The sequence below is a fragment of the Leptidea sinapis genome, chromosome 1 (assembly GCF_905404315.1).
Source record: "Leptidea sinapis chromosome 1, ilLepSina1.1, whole genome shotgun sequence".
NCBI lineage: Eukaryota > Metazoa > Arthropoda > Insecta > Lepidoptera > Pieridae > Leptidea > Leptidea sinapis.
This window is the reverse complement of record NC_066265.1, coordinates 10,418,545-10,443,714: the sequence shown is the minus strand read 5'-3', so window position 1 is coordinate 10,443,714 and position 25,170 is coordinate 10,418,545. Positions and strand designations below refer to the sequence as shown.

The window sequence follows — 25,170 nt, the reverse complement described above, 5'->3', positions numbered from 1 at the left end:
TCATGAGAAATTGATATATCACAATCAAAATTATATTCTTTTTAGTTGCTACATTTATCACGTTAACGTAGTCGTTATATCTGGGGACGCCGATTTTTCTGGTGCATACGTATTTCGTTCAATACTGTCTCGACATGCTCAGTCCAAATTATGGGCGATCTGCCTTTCGCTCGTGGGCCTTCAAACCTTTCCCGAAGCACAAGGCGTCCGATGAAAATCTCTCCATTTCCCAAAACTTCCCCGAAGAATATGAGGATACAATATTGGACAGTGGACAGGTCCATGATATCCCAAACATTCTTCTCCAACACCACATCACTATAGCATATATACGCTTCTTCTTATTTTCCCACAGATAACCAGAAGTACTAACACTGGCTTTCGTTATGTAGGTATATTGAAAACAATGTATACGACCATTAGATTCAATTTTACAAAAGTATGAGAATTTATCACGATGGTTGAATCAAGGGCATAAGCCAGTCTCCAAATTAGGATTGAAAAAAAAAAAAAACACGTAATATAGAAATATTCACGTGTACATAAATTTTTCCTAAAAACTGTATCGTCTTAACCCTATCCGAATGCACAGATACAAAAACATCCCACCCCGAAATTGCCCCCGTCTGCCTGTAGATCAGATGCGGGGAAATCTTCGAATTAATTTTACTACCGAAATATGCAAATCACTAGATATACCCGCCTAATAACATGTACAAAAGAGTGGCGATTTTGGCGTCTTTAACGATAGATTATGTTGTGGGAAAAGAGCAATCGTTTTTTATTATATAGAGAACCGAAACCGTAATGTACTTGTGTATATTGCAATGTGTATGTGCATAGCGTAGGTGATGTATAGGATGCCCAAAACGTTCAGGTCCTCTAACATAATGTGTGAAATATTATTTATTTCATACGCAGCCGGTAATACGAAATAAATTGAAACTCTTTCTCAAACAGGCTTGGATATTTGAGCATTATTTTGACAACCTTCATCATGGCAAACAAGGAGGTAACTTACAAAGGTTTTATTTAAATTTCGAACTATCTTGGAAATTGAAAGTTGTATATTGAAAAAAAAAAAACAAATGAACAAAGCAAATATTTGAAAGGAGAAAATTGCCTTGCATTGCAAATGCTACCTATTTTAACTTGCCAAATTCGAAATACACACATCAAAAAAGTTTAAGCAACATGCATGAAATTACAAATTTACCATTTATATTAATTAATTTCTAAGTCTCTATTCACTCAAAGTGCATAGGTATGTAATTTTTTTTGTTATTTATGACATACTGGCTGGTTGTAAAAAAAAATCGATTATTATTTGTTTTTTTCATAAAATTAAATGAAGGGGAAATTATTTTAATTTAAGTGCGTTTTTATTGCTACGTTTAGTCTTAATTTTATAATTTTACCAACCATTTAAATAAAGTTAGCGACAAAATTGAATTGTTAGATATTCTTTACGTCATGGAGTGACGTCATTTGACGGCAAATGACATGCAAAGAGTTGTAAGGATGTTGCAAGCGGGAAGTAATCAATCTCAGTTATCTCGACATTTTGATCATAGAAGTGTTATTTTTCGCCTTTGGCAGCGCTACAATAATACAAGGGAACCCGCTAAATAGCATTCAGGCCGTAAAAGGAGTACAACCACTCGGCAAGACCGGTGCATACAACTGACTGCAAGACGCCAGCCGATGTTAACCGCTCGAGAGATAAGTTTGAGGCTACAAAAATCAAGTGGTGTTGATGTAAGTCCCCAAACTGTGTGAAATCGACTGCATGAGTACGGCCTAAGAGCTAGACGCCCAATTAGGTGCCCACCGATACGTCACGGGAATCGCGCTCGTCGAAATGAATGGTGTAGAGAACGCTGAACATGGACCCAGGAACAATGGGATAAAACTATGTTTTCCGATGAGACGCGATTCGGGTTTAGGCCTGATACAAGAAGGGTGCGAGTGTACCGTCGGCCCGGAAATACTGAAAGGCTCAGGTGCATTCAGGAAGTTTATCCATACAGCGGCTCAACAGTTATGGTATGGGCGGGTATTATGAAGAACAGGCGAACTGAGCTCGTTTTTTAAATGGAAACATGAACGCTGAAAATTACGTTAAGGATATTCTCAGACCTTATGTCCATCCATTTGCACAAACCTTTAGCTCCGATTTTACGCTTGTTCGCTGCACTTGCATTGCAAATATCACATATTCTAGTATTTAAATTTCATAAATGACAATTTCTAATAAATTAAAAAAACATAAAAATAACGAATTTAATAACAATCGAAGATAAAGGTATTCTTACTATTTTAATATTAAGCAAGAATTTTCAAGATATATAAACGATAAAACGTTTAAAAAGTTAATATACCTAAATTAGGCACTAAACTCCCCTGTTACTTACTGATGCATCTGTTCATAATTACAATATGAAGTTAGTCTTTGAGTAGATCGTTACCTCGGGCTAACATTATAGCCGCTTCGAGGAGCTTAATAGGTAACAAAATTTACCGTGATAGCACAAAATACACGATGCTTACGTGCTCGACTTCTTGCGAACTTATCAACCGTTATTAGATTCAATGAGTTTACTTCACGAAACATGCTTAAGCGGTTCAACCCCTTTAGTGTGAGTAAGTGGACAATATTCTTACAGTGCTGACTAGTAAGTAGTTTATAAAGATTTAATCCTCGAGATAAAAAGCAATTTTTATTGAATAACACACAAATCCCTGCCTATCTGTTAAGTATATGTGAGGAAAACCGTGGAATATTAAGTCGATTTTTACATTAAATAATATTAAGGATTACAGCCACTTGAAGCAGCTTTAGTACTTAAAACTTTGTGTCAGCTACAAATATATTTTGTTGACATTCGCAAAAAGTATTACATAAAAACCATAGCTGTATTCCTAATCTAGATAGCTTCGAATGTCTTGTAGAGATCGCTTTGAGGCTATAATATAGTATAAAAAATTTATAATGTATAGAAGAATCTAAGGTGAATTTTTCGATTTGATACAGAAAATGTATCGAAATCTATCTTCTGCACCTTCAGAACGTTTTGAAGCGCAGAAACCGATGGTCAGAAATATTCTCTTAAGAGCAGGACGCTTGCCTGTTTGATCCCTCTGATAGAAAAAAATTGGTTGTACTTACACACGCGATGGCCGTCGAAGCTTTTGCTGATTGCCGAATTAAAAACAGCGATACATGATATCTTTAGTTTCTGCTTGCATGCCCTTTTATAACTCAACAACGGTTTGACCGATCCTGATTTAAATTGGGGTGTAGTATGAACATGTGAACCAAAGACCATATTAGACGCTATGATGTTGGAATTTATTTATTTTGTTTACCATAAGTAGCGAGCACAAGTAGGTTTATTGTTATTTAACCAAGCTTTTTCAATATTGCTATAATATTATAATGAATACTGGAGTTCTTACTTGCAAAAGACGGTTGGTTTCCCGGACTCGAAGAGACCGCTTCGGCCCCAGCGTGAGGGCAGTTCGGCCACGGTGACCCCGCGTGAGCCCCATACGCACAACCGGGTGCCACATTCGCTGCTCATCAGCCGCTCCACTTCGAACACTGGCGGGGACGAGAAGATTATTTTCTGCAACAAACCAACCATGTTAACTTGCTGGATCTACAAAATTATTTCTATAAGGGTTTGACGTGCCAAACGGCACACATGAAGTTAAGTTCCAAGCCTTCAAAGTGGACGGAGAAGACGTCTTAGCATAAAAGGCTGCCAGTATTGCTTTTTACTTCTAGCAATCGGCAGGTGCACAAGCGAATTATTGTCTTCTGTAGTAACTGCACGGGTCACCTGATCACCGCTACAGACATCGGAAGAATCACAGGAGCGATGTTGAATTTTAAGAAAGGTGATTGCGCTTTTTTAATGTACTCATGTCGTATCGTCTTAGAAACACCGCACGAGGAAATCCAATCCACAGTTCCGGTCTACGTCTATTTCCTCAACATAAGATTTCGACAGCTAACGCCGCTGACAAGCCACTTTTTACATGATTTAGAGATTAAAGTGCGTTATAAGCGTGTCTGCGCAAGACGCGACTCACACCAGCAGCACTACTCAAGATTATAAAGGACATACGATTAGCCATCGTCACGTGAAATACCGTCCGTTTATAGGATAGCTGTTAACGGTAGCAATGGTCAGACGGACGACTTCGTTCAATTACAACTCCTATACATATAATAAAAATGTAATTCATTTATGTCTCTTCATAGAAAAAACATTGGGAAAGTCTTAACAAGATGCAGGTATTATATTGTATTATTGTTTCTGCTAAGCTTTGAAATTGAATCAGAAATGAGGAGATCTGTAGGAGAATCAAAGTCACCGACGTAGCCCATATAATTGCGAAACTAAAAGTGGGCAGGGCACATAGTTTGACGGACAGATGGCCGGTGGGGCAAAAAAATCTCGACCACGTACCGAAAAATGCAGTGTTGGTAGGCCCTCCACAAGGTGGACTGCCGATCTGGTCGAGATCGCCGGAATACGTTGGATGAGGGCAGCGCAGGACCGTGGACCGTTTACAATGTAGTATAGATTCAGGATTGTTGAAACCATAAGGTTTTCTTTGTTATGAGAATAAGGGACGAGACAAGCAAGACGTTCAGCTGATGGTAATTGATTGCCCTGCCCAGTACAATGAAGTGTCGCTCAAGATTCTTGAAAAATCCAAAAAATTCTGAGCCGCTACTCAACTGCGCTCGTCACCTTGTGACATAAGATGTTAAATCTCATTTGCCCAGTGATTTCACTAGCTACGGCGCCCTTCAGCCCGAAACACAATAATGCCTACCCATTACTGCTTCACGGCAGATAGAGGCGCCAATGTGGTACCCATAATCTAGCCGGCATCCTGTGCAAATGAGCCTCCCACTTTTAAACAACTTTACAGCAATGAGGTTGTATTCATCACCTTGAATTGTAAAGTTTCAATAGCTCAGTAATGTCACTAGCTACGGCGCATTGAAAACCAAAACATTATTGTACACTTACTACTTGGCGGCCGATAAGGGCTGTGGTATTCACCGTGTAAAGGACAAAGTTGCAGGCTGATGCTCGTTACTAACATAAATCCTTCTCGCAGAAAAAACATTCTAATGTGCTCAGCATTTTCTTAAAGGATAAATATGATTACGAAGTACTTTTGAGAAATCTTTAAAAAAGGCGAAGCCCGTCGCATCCACAAGTACACACTCATATAAAGGTCTCTCATAATTACCTTGTAATTTCTTAGAATCGTCGGCGCCCCACTCGTGGCTTATATTATATTTATAATCATAGTTTAAGTGGCTTCACAAAGATGGCGTATCTTAGCGCCTTACGGTTACGCCGAGGAAGCGCGCCAAGTTTTTCAATTTCCTCATCCAGCCATCAAACGATAACTGATGATTACAAGGAAACGAGGAGCCGGCCATAGTAATGAGAAACAGAGCGAACGAAAACTTGGCGCTTTTGTTCTTTTATTGATTAAAAAACTTCGCTAATCATATTTTTATTGTATAGATAGCGCTGTTTATTTCTCGCGGGAAATAAAGCCTGCCATTCCCGGCGACGAGCTTGAGGCCCGTGAAGGAAGAGGTGTATGTGCTAAGGCAATAGCAACTATTTTTTAAAATGCATGTTAATCGAAATAAAGTATTGTTAAGGAATTTATACGTATGTTATTTGAACATTTATTGTTAGTAAAATAAAACAAATACGGGTTGCACTCCGGGAGGGCCCGCAAAACTGAAAACTTTAACATTAACATTTTTAAATATTTTGGAATGGTTAGGGAATAATTTCGCACGAATTGCTTTATTTATCAGTATTAAAAACTTACGTAAACAAAAATAACAATTTAAATTGCATAAAAAAATTACCACTTCAGAATTATTACATTGTTTTACATTCAATGTTTATCTCTCAGAAAAATCACTTCACATCCATAATAAACCGCTGAGATTCCTCAACCTCGCGGGATTTTGGCTTCGCAAGCACAATGTTGCAACCGCTGGTCCAATGACCGTACGATAATTAAGTTAAAATAGCCCAACTATAATTAGGTAAAAGTATTAATCTTTTATCAATAATTTCAACGACTGTCTTACGAATTTTCGATCAGGCCACGTGTCCACCCAAGAAGAGTGCTCAACGCCGCTAAAGAAGTTTTAACTTCAATTATTTGTATAGCTCGACGTATCGTTATCTTTCCAGTGTTTTCTATGGCAGAGGAGGACCTGTTATCTGCAGTCAGATACTGCTTTCAGGGCTGTCATCTACAACCGATCGGTACTACAGAGTTTAATATTAAAATACCTATGCCCGGTAGCACTACTGCCTCAACGGTAGGATACAAAGAAGCAACGCATTCAATCACTGATCAGGCAATCGTTGGACGTCCCAAGATTGGCGTCGATGGAGTCGCGACGGAACCAATTGAGACAGACCGAGCCAGACCAATGCATAATTATGCACAGATGCAGACCATACGTTGTCTGTAGTGCGCGACCAAAGCCATTCGGCTTTATGTGCGTTAAAGTCACCCAAGATTACGATTTGAGCAGAAGGGATCTGCGCAAGCACGTCATCAATTGCCAATTTAATTTAGCCCATAGGATGATCTGTTTCTGCGGTACCTCCGGACCAGTAGACACACGAGTAGATGTGGACGCGGTTCTCAAAATTGTCGAGACGGTGACAGCACGTATCATCCCTAACAAACACAGACACTTCTCATCTTAAAAAAGCACAAGGCGTTTTGTCGAGATCAGTGTCTTCAGGGGAACTGAGGTTATTGGTTGAGTAGTAATTAATTTAAACATGTGATATGTACTCGCATTAATAAAAGAAAATGTATCAAACATGCCGATTACATATTAGCTGATTTACCTACGCATGTACGTTTTTTCTCTTTTGCACCGCCATACAATCTTATCTTTCTGTTGTAAAACTGGACCAATCAGGAAAAAAGATGGATGAAAATTGTTGAATAACCACAAATTTATTCGACGAATATGTTGGGAAAGCTCTACATAAATACATTTTCCAAATAAGATATTCTGAAAAAGTAATGCCAGTACTAAGAGTAGAGGTTCTACTCTAGAGTAGAAGAAGACAGGAAAGTGGGCATGAAAAGACCGCGGAAAGTCGGACTGCCTCCCAAGTTGTGTGTTTATTTAATACCCACCGCAGCGCATTTTTAACCTGTCATAGCAATATCGCAAAGTCAGACAATTTAAAATCACATATTACAACAATAAATAATTAAGGATAATAATAGTCTAACATTATATTTTTCCTTGCTACGTATCTTCCCCACAAATTATGCACATTCATAAAGTTAAGGCTGAGTATTTAATAATGCATAATGGTATAATTTACGGCAGCACCATGTATAAATGGATCAACAAAGGGAGCTGTATTAACCAGTGATTATAGAAAGAAACAAAAGTACTGCAACCCTTCCGAATTCCGGTCTTTTTAACCCTACAGCGCAGGTGTCCCAGTATTAGCGATTTTATAATAAAGTATTCTTATTTAAAAATAAAACTCACTTATTTTCTTTACGCGCCAAGAGAAAATGTCGACAATATATATACATATACAACTTAAACACTGCGTAAGTGAGCGATTATTCTATACTACTAATGAATTTCTAAATGCGAGTAATGTGTTGACATGAATTAGGAATCTTTTTATTAATAATTAATGAAACAATATTTATTAATCATTTTATTATTATGTTAGTCTGTAATTTTATTATTATTATCTTAATTAATATTTTATTGCTACTGAGAAGCAGACATATTTCAGCCTAATTATTATGATTTTGTGTTTAATTAGTTAATTGTATTTAATTAATTTCATTGCCTAAAATCTGGCGGAACATGTGAAATTGTAAGATTGTGCCATCGTAACAAACCATGTTTATACGCAAATAAAGAATTTTAGTGATTTATTGACAAGTAGTTTAATCAGATAGCCTACGAGATGGTGACCATATAAATATAGCTCCGGACGGATCAAAGGCAGCGGTACGCAACGAGTGGCGAAGAAATGTTAACTGAGTCTCACTGAACTCTATAAGCAACATGTTTCAGTTGCGATTCCGTCCACGTTGCCTTCCATAACTTGGCAATCTAACTATTGAATCAGATTTCTATATGTATTTTCTTATACATATGTGACCTATATTGATCTTTACAATATGAGAAAGCTCCCATGAAGTGAAGGTGTCAAAATAGTTGTCCAGCCATTTCGGGGAATAGCAAACAAACAGTAAGATAATTTTATTTTAATGGCTATGGTATGAGAACTGTATGAACATTTGTCGACGCCAGATTTCCTATCGTTGACTGGATTAAATTAAATTTTATTATTATATAGAGTCTTACACCCAAACCTATCAAACAATTACTCTAATATTACTCCATTTACCAACTCTGTCAATCATACTTCATCTATCTGTCAAATACAACATTCATTCATTCACTCTTCTACTTCGACTACTTGCACACGACACCTCAACTACACAAGAACTATTTCATCTAATCCTGTTAAGACAGACGAAATATAAATCTTTAAGAAGATATCAATCTTTCTTTTGTTCATCGCGAACAACATTTATACGCATTGTACAGTTCAATTCGATTTATATGTATGATTCGATCATGTTATTCTTTTATTTTCATCTTTAAACGCTAACACTGGCGCCCCACAATGAAGTTCGGCGGTCACCGCGGCTGAACATAAATTCAGCCGATGAAAGCCTTCTGACAGATCCGAACCGTTGACTCCGCCTGGATAATACTCTCGCAATTTTATGGATATCGGATCTTGCATTGTATTTGGTATGGATAAGGCTGATGAAACATGGAGTCCGGAGTGAATATTTAGTAATTTCTTGTTCAAACGGTATTAAGACTATCCGCAATTTGTTTTTTTTATGAAAATAAGGGACGAGACGAGCAGGATGTTCAGCTGATGGTAACTGATACGCCCTACCCATTACAATGCAGTACCGCTCAGGATGATTGAAAAACCCAAAAATTCTGAGCGGCACTACAGTTGCGCTCGTCACCTTGAGACATAAGATGTTAAGTCTCATTTGCCCAGTAATTTCACTAGCTACGGCGCCCTTCAGGCCGAAACAATGTTTACACATTACTGCTTCACGGCAGAAATAGGCGCCGTTGTGGTATCCATAATCTAGCCGGCTTCCTGTTCAAAGGAGCCTCCCACTGGTAAAATGGTAACTGAGTGGTAATCAAAATATGTGAAAAGGCGCAAAATGTGGAAATAAGGCTCGCGCTGGCGCTACTCCTGACAGAGCGCAGCGTTTTGTGCATTTATATCATTTTATGAACGAAATTATTATCTTATTTATGGGTACTATATAATAGTCTATACCAGGGATGTTGCGAACATTCGCATCTGCATCCGCAAATGCGGAACATCCGCATTGTTTTGGACATCTGCATCTGCTTCCGCATCCGCATTAATCAATGCGAATGTTCATGCGGATGCGAATATTATACAAGTAGCGACAAGAAAGAAATTGGGCGGGGCCGGTGATTGACGCGTGCCGGTCGCACGTGACAATAACCAATGGGAGCGAAGAAATTAGTGACAAGATTCGACACGTTTGTTTGTTTTCGCTAGTGCATCATTTGTTTGTTCCTTTCCTTGCAAGTGGAAGTGAATAAATACGTGTTTGTTTGCGTTGTGAAGTGAAAGTGAACTACTTATCGTATCATAAAGATAAATAGGTATTTTTAATGTTATTGTGATACAGTGTGTAAATAAGAAGAGTTTACAAGAAAACTTTATATTATTTAAGACTAATATCCATAAGATCACAGGGTAACTTCTATTATATTACGCCGGTAATACGTTTTATTGTAGGAAAAAATATCGTTTTATGACGAAATTCGTTATTTTTCCAGTGTGATTCCCGTTATTGATAGTTTATCTATCTAACTATTTAGTCAACAATGTCACCACCGACCAAAAGTAATGTATGGGATTATTTTGAACCAAATAAAGAAGACCAGGATAAAGCTGATTGTAAAATATGCCAAAAAAAGCTACTCTCGCAAGGGCCGCACCACGTCGTCTTTAAAAAACCATCTTAAGTCGATGCACTCAGAAGAATTTTCTACATTTGAGAACATTAGTAAAGAAAAAAAATTACAACAGATGAAATCTGACGCAAGTAAGTTTCATAATTAATAGTTTTAATTAATTAATATTTACTTGAGGCATTGTTTGGTTAGTTTAATAAAAGAATAGTTTTAGTTGTGGTTTATTGGCTAAGTTTCCACTCAATATTATAGTTATTTGCTGTCATATAAAACGTCAGTTGTAAAAAGACTAATATATGTAATTCATTTATCTACTTTTTTATTGTTTCAAAATAAAACAACCTGTACATAAATGTATATTTTTAATATGATATTAAAATATGAATAGTGAATTACTTAACTCAAAAACTATTCGGCTGATTGCAAAAATTTTATCACTATCAAAAAGTGTACCTTTTCTTTTTAGTGTAGTTTAGCTTCACGCTATATTTAATGTTAATGCCAGAAAACATTAGGGATCCTTCCTTCTTATAAATATTTATAAGGAATAAACTCCTTTTATTTTTATTTTTTGCAATATAAGTTGGACATTTGATAGAAAGGTTTTCTGGTGTTTTAAAATGTCCTCACTTTTTAATTACTTTTAAGTAAATAGTTTTTTACAACGAAAATTTTTATTTATTTGTGTATTTTTCAGATAAAGTTACCACTCCTCTGCAAGAATCAAAGAAACAACTTTCATTAGAGGAAATGGTTCTAAAAGAAAAGAAGTGGGACGTCAATAACTTGAATTCTAAAAAAATTGATAAACTCATTGGAGAAATGATTGCACTTCAAAATTTGCCGTTTAATTTTGTTGAAGGGCTAGGTTTTCGTAGACTGATGCAAGAATTAGCACCAAGATATAACTTTAGGGGACGCAATTTTTTTACAGATTTTGTATGCAAGGAATTATATAGCAAAGTGGCTCAAAAAGTTAAAGGATTAATCGAAAATTTTGATAACATGTCGTTTACGTCTGACATTTGGTCGGATCCTAGCTCAAACGCTTCTTTGCTTAGCCTGACTTGCCATGGAATTGCAGAAAACTTTGATAGATCATCGATAATATTGAAATGTGAGACATTTGACGGCCGTCACACTGGTGACATAGTTGCTGAAAAATTCAGTAACATGCTTTCTGAATGGAACATTAAAAAACAACAACTGCATTGCCTAATCAGAGATGAAGGGTCTAATATGAAACGAGCCGCGCGATTAGCAGCATTAAATGATATAGACTGTACTGTTCACAAGATACAACTGGCTATCCGTAGTTGTTTAGGTTCTCAAGAAAACATAAAAATACTAAAACAAAAATGTAAGAGAATTACGACCCATTTCAATCACTCTACCATTGCCCAGAAACAACTGCAATCAATTCAGGACAGACTGAATCAACCGCACCTGAAAGTGTTTCAAGATTGTGTAACACGATGGAACAGTACATTCTACATGTTCGAGCGTTTTTCAAAGATAAAGGATGCTCTGAGCCTTTACATGAATGATAATGAAATTGACCCTATTCTACCAGAAGAATGGAAAATGATTGAAAGTTTCATTCAATTACTGGGACCTTTTGAGGAAGCAACACGGGAACTGAGCAGCTCTTCTGCTCTTATTTCATCTGTGATACCGATAATACAAATGCTTGAAAAAAAAGTTGATGACTATTTATATTTAACAAGATCGCAAGAGTTTGATCCGATTCGTCAGGCTGTAACGACTTTGAAAAACGAACTTTCTACAAAGTTTTCTAGCTTGGGAGAAAACAATTTATATACCATCGCTACCTACTTAGATCCTCGCTATAAGCACAAATTTTTCACACCGGTGACTGAAGAAAAGATTAAAGATGACATTTTAAAAATGATAAATATTGAGAATGACAATTTTGAATCAGTTAATACCAATGCCAAAAGGGCTAAAATAACTGATTGCATGGAAAATGAAACAGAACAACTAGGACCAGGGACTTCAGGTTTCAACAAAAAGCCATGCTTAAAAAACGACCTGGCTATGATGTTAGATTCGTCGAGTGAAGACGAAAGTCAAGATGAGCCAGAAAATAGTAGCGTTGAAGCTGTATTAAAAAAAGAGTTACTTGCTTACCGTACTAAAAAAAGAATAAATGTGAGTGAAAATCCTTTAAACTGGTGGAGTGTACATCGAGGGGAATTCAAGGTATTATCGCCGATAGTACGAAGATTTTTATCTGCTCCACCGGGCAGTGTTCCTAGCGAACAACTATTTAGTAGCGCGGGATTAATTTACGAACCTCTGCGTAACAGACTAGAACCAGAAAAGGCGGCAATACTACTCTTCATCAAGTATAATGCTCCTATTTTTAAATTCAACTACTGATATAAAAAACAGAAGGTGTTCAGTTACATTATACATGACTTATATTTTTAACATAAAAATAAGTACTTAATTATGTTTGATTACAATAAAAATGTTAATAATTACGTTGTCATTGTTTTAATTCTTCATGGATAGACTTTATTTACATAATATCTTATACATCCGCATCCGCATCTGCATCCGCGGATGTGAGCCTGCTAAACTCCGCATCCGCATCCGTATCCGCGGATGTGAAAATATCGGCATCTGCAACATCCCTGGTCTATACTAGTAACAGCGTAACGATTTGTATGTATGTTATAAATAAATTAGAAAACTACTTAAGCGATTTTATAATTATTTCAGAAAAAAATGTATGATCCTTGAGTAACATTAGACTACGTAAAATGTAATAATGTAAAAACATGTTAATATAGGATTGCAACACTGCTGTAACGAAGAGTAAGGCGTTATATTTCTTACTTCTTATGCTATCAAATTCAACCAATTAATAAATACGGAAAGAACTCCTGGTTTGTTCTAACCTGATATAAATTTGCCAAATTATAAAACAAATATACATCAAATATATAAAATTCTCGTGTCATGGTGTTAAAAGGCATAAAAGGCATTTATTTTCTCAAAATTGATTCCTTTAGAATTCTTTTTGATGTCATTTCTTATACTACTAGATACTACTACCGCTTCGGAAACAAATGGCGCTCTGAGAGAGAAGAAGCGGCGCAAGAAACTCTCCCAGCATTCTTTTTTTATGCGCTCTTTTCATTAAAAATATACAATATTGTACAGTCGCTATAAAATAATCACAATCTAGTCCCAGGCTGTCCGATCATTTAGATATTCAGCAGTGGAGTAATAGGATTTACGACAGAGCCATTTTTTTATAAAACATTTAAATTTATTTATAGATAATGCCTGAACAGTGGCTGGGACTCTATTGTAGAAGTGTATACATTTACCCTTAAAGCTATTTTGTATCTTATGAGGCCTACTAGAATTAGTTACAAGCAATCCCTTATTTCTAGTGTTATAATAATGAAAATCACTATTAAGAGCAAAAATGTGACGATTTTTGTGAACATATATTAAATTTTCATAAATGTACTGACAATAAACAGTCATAATATTTATTTCTTTAAATTTTTCTTTGAGAGACTGTCTATAACCAAGCTGCTATATATCAGCTTGGACGAACAGCTCTCTTTTGCAGTGCAAACACTATATCAATGTCAGCTGCATGACCCCATAGTAATATACCGTACGTCATGATGCTGTGAAAATAACTAAAGTACACTAATCTAGCGGTCGCAACATTCGTGTACTCTCTAATCTTTCTAACTGCATATGCCGCAGAGCTGAGTCTATCTGCTAGATGGGTAATATGTGGACCCCACATATTACCCACCCATGTTAAACATTGAACTCCTCCGAAACGGCTTGACCCTTTCTCATGAAATTTTGAGTGCATATTGGGTAGGACTGAGAATCGGACAACATCTATTTTTCATCCCCCTAAATGTTAAGGGTCCACACGATTTATTTTTTTAATTTTTTTAACATAATTTTTAAATTTGCATGATTATGAGTCAGCATTAAAAAATACATACAACTTAAAATTTTCACCCATCTACGATCAACAGTTGCTTTTGTATCGCGATTTTAATATCAGCAATACAACGTTTGCTGGGTCAGCTAGTATTATTGTATAAGCATTCAATGTTACTTATAGGCACACATAAGTATGCTTAGAAACGAGGCTAAGGTTCTTCTTTGTATCTATTTCTATGGTAAAACATTATTGTATTGTTTTGAGAGAGTGTGGGTTCCTGTATGATAACAGTCCCAAGATACATTCCATCTAAGTCTGGGTGACGAGCGCAACGCGATGTGACAATGATAATAATACCGTTACATAACGTCGTATAATGACTGATTACTTATGAACTGGTATTACAAAGCTGAAGTTTTTGAAGTAAGACCTTCTTTAGTACTTGTTCAGTTTATTTTGTAGGTCTTAGATAATTTATGCGTCCAGATAGAGCCTCCTGCTGCTAGGCAGTGGCTTTACCAGTGGGAGGCTCCTTTGCACAGGATGCCGGCTAGATTATGGGTATCACAACGGCGCCAATTTTGATTTCGTTTCGGTCTGAAGGGCGCCGTAGCTAGTGAAATTACTGGGCAAATGAGACTTAACGTCTCAAGGTGGCGAGCGCAATTGTAGTGCCGCTCAGAATTTTTTGGGTTTATCAAGAATCTTGAGCGACACTGGATTGTAATGGGCAGGGCGGATCAGTTACTACCAGCTGAAAGTCCTACTCGTCTAGTGCCTTATTTTCATAAAAAAGGCTACGCATGAAAACAGGCCAGATTTATTTCTTTAGTGTGCACGACAAGCTAACTCTTAAACTCGCGATACGTATGTGACTTTGATTTAGTGCGCGTGCGTTGCTGAAAACAGACGTTAATTAACCACTTAATAGTATGCCGCTATTTTTTTTCGACGTATTCACAGCTGTCTAAATCTAGACGTATAAATTATATAAGTTGTGGCTATTGAATGAGACTGTGTCACGCTCGGCTATAGAGCGCGATCATTCACAGTAATATTTACCATTTTAAAAGTCAATATTATATTATATATATTGTACATGTAATTCCTTTATGAATATGGAACGTTAACTTAACGTAAGTTAAACGCATTCTTATTTGTTGGAACGTTTTTAATCTTTGGATTTATTATTTTGGGCTAAGGGTTGGTGATACTTTAATGCAATTTTCTTCAAAGATACATATCCTTTGTAGTTTGTAGATCTTTAAAATAATATTAAAATTGTCTACCGTCTCAACATAACCGTCTCAGGCGAACCACCGTCCATTTTTAACAGCGCGATAAAACATGTTACAAGCGGTGTATCCGCCGCAAAAATCTAAATCCGTCATTTATATTCCGCACATGAAATAAAAAAAAAACCAAACAATAATTATTAAAGCACCCGACCGGTATAATCTTCGCAAACCGCGTCTCTGGTCACGTAGAGCGGAGTGGCGGGAAAAAATGTCTGTTTGTGTCACCGATAGCGATACACGGCGCCGCGTGCCTTGAATATTTTAATTATTTTATTATATTAGTATAAGCTATACGCGTGACGCTCAAATACTAATTAGGCTCGCATATCAGCCAGCATCGCTCGGGATGAGTAAAGGACTAAAAGCAAGGCGAGGATTAATATTATTTTACATACATCCTGATTCTTATTATTGTAGGTATCAATTATGTAGACGTAATAATCACTGCTACCCATTTTTCTATCGAAGTAAGTAGTATTAGGTACTTCAGTGGTTGCTAATTAATTATGTTCTTCATTGTGCGAAGCATTTAGGATCGTTGACAGTTGTTCCAAAGCCTTTAAGCCCGTGAACTTTGGTACTCCCCAGGGTTGTGTGCTTTCTCCTACACTGTTTGGCAGAAATAGGCACCGTTGTGGTACTGTCGATTGCCGACGTGAAGCTGTAAAGTGTAGGCATTAGTGTGTTTCGGTCTGAAGGGTGCCGTAGCTAGTGAAATTACTGGGCAAATGAGACTTAACATCTTATGTCTCAAGGTGACGGGCACATTGTCATGGGCAGGGCGTATCAATTACCATCAGCTGAACGTCCTGATCGTCTCATCCCCTATTATCATAAAAAAAAACGACTTATAAATTTGATATTCTTCTGTATAAATGAGAATTCGTATACAATCTATTTCTAAGAATCTTTTTATAATGAAATGAAAAACAAGATTTCACCGTAACTGTTATGACGAAAAAAGGAAGATTTTTAATACTCTTTCAATTCACTCAAAAAAAAAATTTTGAGAAATCAAAACCTAAGATGACCGCCACATATATAAAACCTACACAATTCTACGTATAACTAGGACGTAGTACTCCACACATTTTAAATACAATCCGAATTATATTTTTAATCCCGCAAGCCTTTATTGTGTATGGCTTAGCGTCTACGTGCATACATTAAATTCTTACCAAATATCCCTTTATTTTATTATCCTTGCGGTGAACATTTTTGCATATATAATTTTGTTTTACAGCTCAATACATTCGTCGGGCGGTTATCGCGCGAGGCTCTGTGGGGCGTTTTAATTTTTTTCATAACGACCCTTTCGTATTTTATTGCCGATAAAATTTATTATTGATTGCGCGTATTTTAATATCTCTTTTATGTGTCGCCTGTTATTCGCTTATTACTTTGTTCACCCACAATTTATTATATTCTAATCAGCGGAGAATTTAGTGGCTTGCATGCCAGACAATTTCAGTTTAATTTTCAAAAACATGAAGTAATATTTCTAACAATATATGCCTGTTATTGTTATTTTTTTTATAATTTATTTACATGCGCAGCAGTTGCGTGACTGCATCACACGATAGAGGATAAAGTCGCGGGTACAGCTAGTATGTATACTAACACTAGAAATACTAGCTGTTACCCTCGACATCATCCGCATTTACCAGTGTATTTTTTTTTATTGCAATAAGGAATGAGACGAGCGGGACGTTCAGCTGATAGTAATTGATACGCCCTGTTCATTACAATGCAGTGCTGCTCATAATTGTTGAAAAAACCCAAATATTCTTAGCGGTACTACAATTGACCTCGTCACCTTTATTCATAAGATGTTAAGTCTCATTTGCCCAGTAATTTCACTAGCTAGCGCGCCCTTCAGACCGACACAATAATGCTTCCACATTACTGCGTCACGACATAAAAAGGCGCCGTTGTGGTTCCCATAATCTAGCCGGAATTCTGTGCAAAGAAGCCTCATATTGGTAAATGCCCTTAGACGCCACTTCCCAGACTCCCGGGCCTGAGAATTCTCAATCCTTTTTATGCCCCGGGAAGTACAGGGCAGGACAGTTGGTGTTAAAACACTGCCACATACATATATATATACAAAATAATTATCGATAAGGCAGCGTTCGTAAGAAATGTTTTCGTTCGACCATTTTTTACATTTACAGTACCATTGGGAGGCTCCTTCCACAGGATGCCGGCTACATTATGGGTAGTAATGTGAGAGCATTATTGTGATTCGAATCAAATTTATTTGACTTTGACTTTAAGCATAGATTATATTATTATTGTTAACCATTGTTCTTTGTACCAACACGTTCCATCATCATTCCTGAGCGGATCAGGTTAACATCTTGCACGTATCATGACGTTTTTTAAAAAAAAAAATATATCAAAAATTAATTTTACTAATAATGCATGTAAAGGAATTAGTCACGGATAAAGTTTGAGAGAATACACCCTGGGATTAATAAACTTTAGTACAGCTACTCAATACTAGATGGCGCTAGTCAAACAATGGCACCGATGTTACACTTTACGTTGGGTACTCTGTATATATATATATATATATATATATATACGTCTTCCTGGATATGTTGTTATTTTTATATATATTATAAGCAGGACAAACGAGTATTCTGGTCCTAGAGGCAAGTGATCATCGCCACTCATAGCTCACTAAAAATAAAAATAAAATCAGCTATTACTTTTATGCCTGAGCAAAATCACTAACATTGCTTGGAAGCCTGTGGTAGCTTATATCGTTTCTTATAGTAGGTATCCAACTAGAAATACCGGGTATGTCAGTTTATTTAACAGTTCGGAAAAGTGTTTCTTGAAAACCGCACAGTGGAGGAACGCCACATATCTAGGTGGTGAGGGGCTATATGCACAGGAGATGAGGAAAATTCTTATTTTAGATTGTGTTATGTGATGCGATGCTGGAATTCGGCGACAGGAATCAGGTTAAACAGGGCTTCAGAACACTCCCCGGATATATATGTATTTGGCATTTATTAATTGGGCGGGGTAGTAACCACGGCTAACAATTACAATTCTTTAGTTTCAAATGCATTTCCACAGTACTCGAAAAAAAGAAAATATCAAAAAATGAGTGTCATGCCAGTTTGTTACGTCGGACACGGAAACCAATAGGAATAGAAGAAAATAAAAAACTGGTAAAGGGTTTCCTACTAAAGAACAATTTCATCCGTAGTCCCCGTGAAAACGAGTTCTGGAAGGGTCTTGAAACGTCGGTTATTTAATTTTTGCGCAAAATCTAATGTAAGAACACTGTTAACAATTACACGCGTTTTAATCCTTTAAAAAGCGTTTTATTTAAATATGTAACACACGCGTTTATCAAAGAAAATACTAAAAGTGCGTCTCGGGTTCCGTCCGTGAAAGTACGGTGCCGAGAAGAGTTTTGGCTTCAATTAAGAATCCTGAACGGCACGGCATTGTTATTGGCGGGGCTTATCACGTACTCACTCACTTTTTCTCAATAAAAATAGTAATAAATACTCTGTCACAAGCATAGACTTACAAAATACTAGCGTAGAGACAAACAAGGCATGCAAGGTATGAGAACATCTCTAAATTAGATTCAGCAAGATAGAAAAGGTAAGCGAATCTATTGTTACTGTCACCTATTTTGATTGAGAAATCGTAAAAAGTCAGCCACGCAGATTAGCTCCTTAGTATTTTGAATATGAAATCACTAGCTAACCCACACATGAACAAATCAAAATTGTTCATGCATCTCGTCTATGGTCACAAGACGTTTACTGTCACTGTTTTTAAGATACAGCCGATTGAGACAGAAAGCCATATCAACGGATAGAGGAGTTTTAGTTACAGGGTTACCGATGGCAACCCTTCGAGTTTGGAAACCTAGAGGCAGTCATGTTAATGGTTTATAGTTTGTTGCAGTAACTGCAAAAGAACGCCGCTTCATTCCAAATTTAAGCTCGTTAATAAACCCGTCGTAGCTCAACATTAAACTGGCTTTAAACACCTATACACGGAACACGTAAGCCGACAGCATCCAGAATAGTTGGCCAAACTCCTCGCATAAATCAACGACGGAGGCACGGCGTTCTCTCTCCAGGGCCATTAGCATTTTTTATGCATAGAAATCGATCCAGCGACCGTCTAATGCCTCCCGCGATACATTAATATCTTACTTTTTATGACTCTTCTGTAACAATTCGTCTCAATCGCTACTACATAAACGCCACGCAATCATTTACGGGAAATGTACTTTACGACCCTCGAGATAGAGTCACCTTTCGCTGTCGTTTGCGGACTGAGAAAATTATTCGGCTTGCAGGGAGTTGATAAAAGGTGGCGCTGGCGATTTCCTTAACGCCTCCATTTTTCTTTCACGGGCACTTTGAGATTAAAAGTTTGGAAAATGAAATGAAAAGTTAGAGGCTCTGTTAGCTCCTTGTTAGATATTGGCAGTATTGGGGGGTGGTTCTATTGCACGGGAAATAATAATTTCAGCTTTGAACCTTGCAAGCTGAAAATGCGCACTAAGATTTAAGCATCTATTAGATTACGCATTATAAGATAAGCATTATCTATCTAGATAGCCTGTGGCGGCTGTGAACACGTCCAACTAATAAAATAAACGAAACGTCAAACGAATATAGCGGCGAACTGTTAGCTACTATTTTCACATTGGTGCACGCAACGCAAACTATAAGAGAGTGACTGACGTATCGCGAGTGTAAACCGTAGCCGTCATGCACACTAAAGTAATAAGCTTGGCCTGTTGTCGTCTATTGCCTGAGCAAGAGACTCTACCTAGACGTATATACAGACCTATAATAATAATATTGGCACACTTGTTACACAAATTATCTTGCCCCAAGTTAAGCATATACAGCCTGTGTTATGGGTTACAAGACAATGATATATTTAATACAATACACTTAGTTAAACATACATAAATTTATATAAACATACATAAATACATTTAAACATCCATGACTCGGAAACAAACATCCATATTCATTCGATTCGAACCCGGGACCTCTAGCTTTGTAGGTGGGATCGCTAACCACTCGGCTATACAGGTCGTCAATATATAATATAAGCATAAAATATTATTACAGTATGCATAAACTGAACATTTTTTTTTTGTTAAAATTGTTGGCAAGTTAGTTTCATGGAGATTCTTCTCGCGGGCTCAACTTATCCAAAAATGATCGACGAGCTCCATAACAATACCCATTTCGAATTTGTATAACTTCAATCTCACAACTGACATGGATTTTCTCAATAATTTATTGAAATTTTATTATTTTACTAACGTTTCAAATAAAACCACACCTGTGGTAAGATAGTTATGGTTTAATTTAAAACGTTTTGAATAATCTTACGTCTTAATCGTCTTAATTTTTTTATTCTATACGCAGGATGAATCAATCCTTCCACCGAAGAATTGGACGCAATTCCAGAAAAACGTTCCAAACCACAATCATGTCGAAATTGAGTTAAGAACACAAAACTGGTCACGTGATTCATATTAACGGACTGACAAAATATGGCAGCCCTACTACTGTCACTCTTTAAACGACATCATGACTTAGTAGTCCAACCCACATGCATGAAATACACTAATATTGATGAAACTTTAAAACGAATTCCTTAAATTGTGATGTATGTGGCTTGGAACGTAATAAGAATTCAGCAGCTAAATATCTTCCAAGCAAACATCCACTTCTGAGCCGAAGCTGCGAATAGTTTCCAGGCAACATCAGGTGTATTTTCCGGGATATTATTTATGAAAATCCACGCTAATACCGAGATAAGCCGTTACAAATAAGCGTTTAGAGCGCTGCGTGTCCGATACCGCGGGCTGGTCGGTTGGCGCGACGCCCATGGTCGCTATCACTTGGCACACAACCGCTTCTATTGTTCATTGGTTTGAGAATCACCTAGGCTCTGCATCTGATATTGTTAAATTACAATTATCTTCCAACTAAAGTTAAAGCAAGGCGGCCTACTGAAAACCTTTTCAAATCAAATCAAAATCACTATACTCATTAGAATTTTGGATAATTTATTCGTTGTCTCCTTTGCACAGGAAGCCGGCTAGATTATGGGTACCACAACGGCGCCTATTTTTGCAGTGATGCAGTAATGAGTAAACATTACTTGTCTCAAGATAACGAGCGCAATTGTAGTGCCGCTCAGAATTTTTGGGTATTTTAAAAATCCTGAGTGGTACTGCATTGTAATGGGTAAGGTGTATCAATTACCATCAAGCTGAACGTCCTGCTCGTCTCGTCCCTTATTTTCATGAAAAAAAATTACACTTGCGATTTGTATAACACGATCGGTTAGTGTGCGTGCATCGCTCAAAGTAGAGGTTAAAGTCAACCTCAATTTTTTTCGACGTTATCACAGTCTAGCTAGACGTATAAATGATCTAAGATTTACTCATGTAGGTCAAGTTTTCTCTTCTGTTTCTGTTTACGGAATAGTTGGTACTTAAATGTTTTACTTTTTTAGTAAAGTCCCAGTTTCTGTTCAGGCATTATCTATAAATAAAAAAAATTAAAATATTTTATTAAAAATAGGCTCTGCTGTAAATCTTACTCACGCCACTCTAAGCTTGCGACTAGAGAGAGCCTGGGACTAGATAATCAGTCACGTAATAAAACATTAAAAAAACAAAAATAATTATTAATATAAACTTTAATAATTGGATTTAGTTGAATGTAATCAAAACATAATCAGAAATCAAAGCGATTCAAAAGGTATTTAATCCACTCAATACGCCCGGTACCCATGCCAAAGAACAACAATGCACCTTCCGACATCAAAGACGAACTAATTCTGCCCGTCGCCATCCATTCTCCACCACAAAGGGTGCTATCTTGCAGCAAATTATTGGAATTATTACATTAAAAATTCCATCTAGGAAGCGGAGGCGACGCTAACGATAGCAATAACGTGAGCTATATAGCCATAGCGGTGGAGACTTGGGCGACGGATGGAAGTATTGCGCGGAACACATTACTCATATATACATACATTGCCAAGCGGGTTTGCCTGGAGAATGTTATTAAAACATTATAATACCACTGCCAAACTGAAAATTGACCGCGACGGCGTTCGAATTTTTTCATATGAAAGCTTCATTAGGCATGTTTTTTTAATGAAAATAAGGGATGAGACGATCAAGACGTTCAGCGATGGTAACTTTGCCCATTACAATGCAGTGCCGCTCAGGATTCTTGAAAATCCCAAAATTCTGAGCGGCACTCCAATCTCGCATAAGATGTTAAGTCTCATTTGCCCAGTAATTTCACTAGCTACGTCGCCCTTCAGATCGAAACACAGCAATGTTTACACATTATTGCTTCACGGTAGAAATAGGCGCCGTTGTGGTACCTATAATCGAGCCGTTATTCTGTACAAAGAAGCCTCCCACTGGAATACGGATGGATACTTTTGGGGTGGGGAAAAGCACTGAATTTATGCGGAAGAATAGACTTACAATATAGTCCATTTTCGGACTTTATTTTATCAATGTGTGCGTTTGCTAGTTTAATATTCAAAATAATATGGGGTTAAAAGGCATAAAAGGCATTTATTTTCTCAAAATTGATTCCTTTAGAATTCTTTTTGATGTCATTTCTTATACTACTAGATACTACTACCGCTTCGGAAACAAATGGCGCTCTGAGAGAGAAGAAGCGGCGCAAGAAACTCTCCCAGCATTCTTTTTTCTGCGCTCTTTTCAATAAAAATATACAATATTGTACAGTCGCTATAAAATAATCACAATCTAGTCCCAGGCTGTCCGATCATTTAGATATTCAGCAGTGGAGTAATAGGATTTACGACAGAGCCATTTCTTTATAAAACATTTAAATTTATTTATAGATAATGCCTGAACAGTGGCTGGGACTTTATTGTAGAAGTGTATACATTTACCCTTAAAGCTATTATGTATCTTATGAAGCCTACTAGAATTAGTTACAAGCAATCCCTTATTTCTAGTGTTATAATAATGAAAATCACTATTAAGAGCAAAAAGGTGACGATTTTTGTGAACATATATTAAATTTTCATAAATGTACTGACAATAAACAGTCATAATATTTATTTCTTTAAATTTTTCTTTGAGAGATAATACCAAGCGTGGCTGACTGTTTTCGATTTGTCAATCAAAATCGGTTAAAGTAAAAATAAAATTGCTTTCCTTTCCCATCGAGCTGTACGTCTATTAGAAAGACGAGAGAGATTCTTCTCTCTCGCAAGCTTGGTTCGTCTATGAAAGTATATATATATATTAAAATATGACATGGAGCGGATTTGTCAAGAATTTGATATTTTTTTTATGAAGTATTTTTAATTTGCATGACCATTCGCATTTTTGTTTGTTGCAGCACCAATAGAAGTACACATTTTAAAAGCTTCAGCTATCCTACGATATTAATAAATATCAGTTTTGTAAGCTAATAGGTAAGGTTTCTCGTGAGAAAAAAAAAAACATTTTTGTTATTGGATAGAAAGAGTTAAAAAAAATAACCGTCGAAAAAAGGATGTTGCTATACAAGTATGGGAGCTTCAGAGCTAGAAATAAATCCAAAAAATGAAATGAAATGTGATCATTATCGCCTGTAAAAGATCATATAATAACAATTCAACAAGTGCCTCTGCTAGGAAGAATGCAAGCAATTTGATTCAAGTCAATACTAAATAAATCTGACCAGACAATCATCTACCCTTAAAACATTCTAATGGCAGTGAGGTATAATTGGATGAAGAAACTGAAGCTAAAAAAATATATCAGTCGCGACTTTGATGCCGTAATAAACACAAGAGTATCGATGTACCGATACAAAAACATCTCCAATACACTCAAATCTGTCCACCCTGAACAATTGACAAGGGCAGCACAATTTAAATAACCTTAGAGGTATTCAATACGCTGCCCTCGCCCCAAACGATTGGGGGCGCGGAGAGTCCTGTTCTTGTCATGTTTTTATTAGCAAAAAAACAATGATGAATTAGCGAGCGTCTCGGCGGCCGACAATTTTTAATTTGCTCTCGGAAGATGTGTCGGGAGATATGCGGAATGTAGATCGGTGGTGGGGTGCTTTGATCTTTTGTGATATTAACGATTACGGCGGCCTATATTGACAACGAAAACAAAGTTTAAATCAATTATATTTAATAAAAGTTATAGAAGGAAAACTAATATTACTGATTAGATAAATTTTTCGATGAACATATAGATTTTCCTGTGCTCACATGAAAGAGTAACACAGACTAATGTGAACAGAATTTGCAACTATACAATCTAAATAATATATCTGTATACGAATAACCAAAACAAGAAATCGTGATCTGAGAGGCCACTGGGGTAGTCGTTATTGTGTTTATTGTTGTTTTTAATGAAATGTGGCCGAACGATGTCCGCCGAAGCATTGTCCAAATCGGGCCATTATCCCCTTCCCTTAATATCCACAAGGACCGCAATAAAATCCGCCTCATCCCTGCCCTTTGACTGATCGAATGGCGACAACTTTACAACTATTTCGCAAACATATTATACGGTTTACAAATTCATGAGAATGCCATTAGTCAAATAAACAGAGGTTTTGATTATAGTATTATAGTCATAGCTAAGCAAAATTAGAAGATATTACATGTTGAATTGCGAAAACAAACCTAATTGGGTTTCAGCACATTGGCTTAAAGCAAACATGGATATCGATAAGGAAAACTCATCTTTGATTCAATCGCACGCCGGGAATTAATAA

The 25,170-nt window shown here is 36.7% G+C and overlaps 2 protein-coding genes across 2 annotated transcripts in view; one reads left to right on the top strand and one right to left on the bottom strand.

Moving 5' to 3' along the window:
• The window catches only part of LOC126966605 (nucleoporin 88), a 154,843-nt gene that overhangs the window by 59,211 nt on the left and 70,462 nt on the right, over positions 1 to 25,170 (bottom strand). Inside the window, exon 2 of the mRNA XM_050810771.1 lies at positions 3,460 to 3,629. Within this exon, the coding sequence (XP_050666728.1) occupies positions 3,460 to 3,629 (170 nt within the window). The remainder of the gene's footprint in view (positions 1 to 3,459; positions 3,630 to 25,170) is intronic.
• On the top strand, positions 9,444 to 12,630 carry LOC126966626 (zinc finger BED domain-containing protein 4-like). The gene is made up of 2 exons (XM_050810790.1): positions 9,444 to 10,254; positions 10,821 to 12,630. Exons 1-2 carry the CDS (start codon positions 10,056 to 10,058, stop codon positions 12,524 to 12,526), a joined length of 1,905 nt encoding a protein of 634 aa, XP_050666747.1. The 5' UTR covers positions 9,444 to 10,055; the 3' UTR covers positions 12,527 to 12,630.

Coding starts and splice junctions, on each gene's coding strand:
- LOC126966626 (XM_050810790.1), top strand. CDS start 10,056: ATGTATGGGATTATTTTGAACCAAATAAAGAAGACCAGGATAAAGCTG. Junction 10,255..10,820: donor ACAGATGAAATCTGACGCAA/GTAAGTTTCATA, acceptor TGTATTTTTCAG/ATAAAGTTACCACTCCTCTG.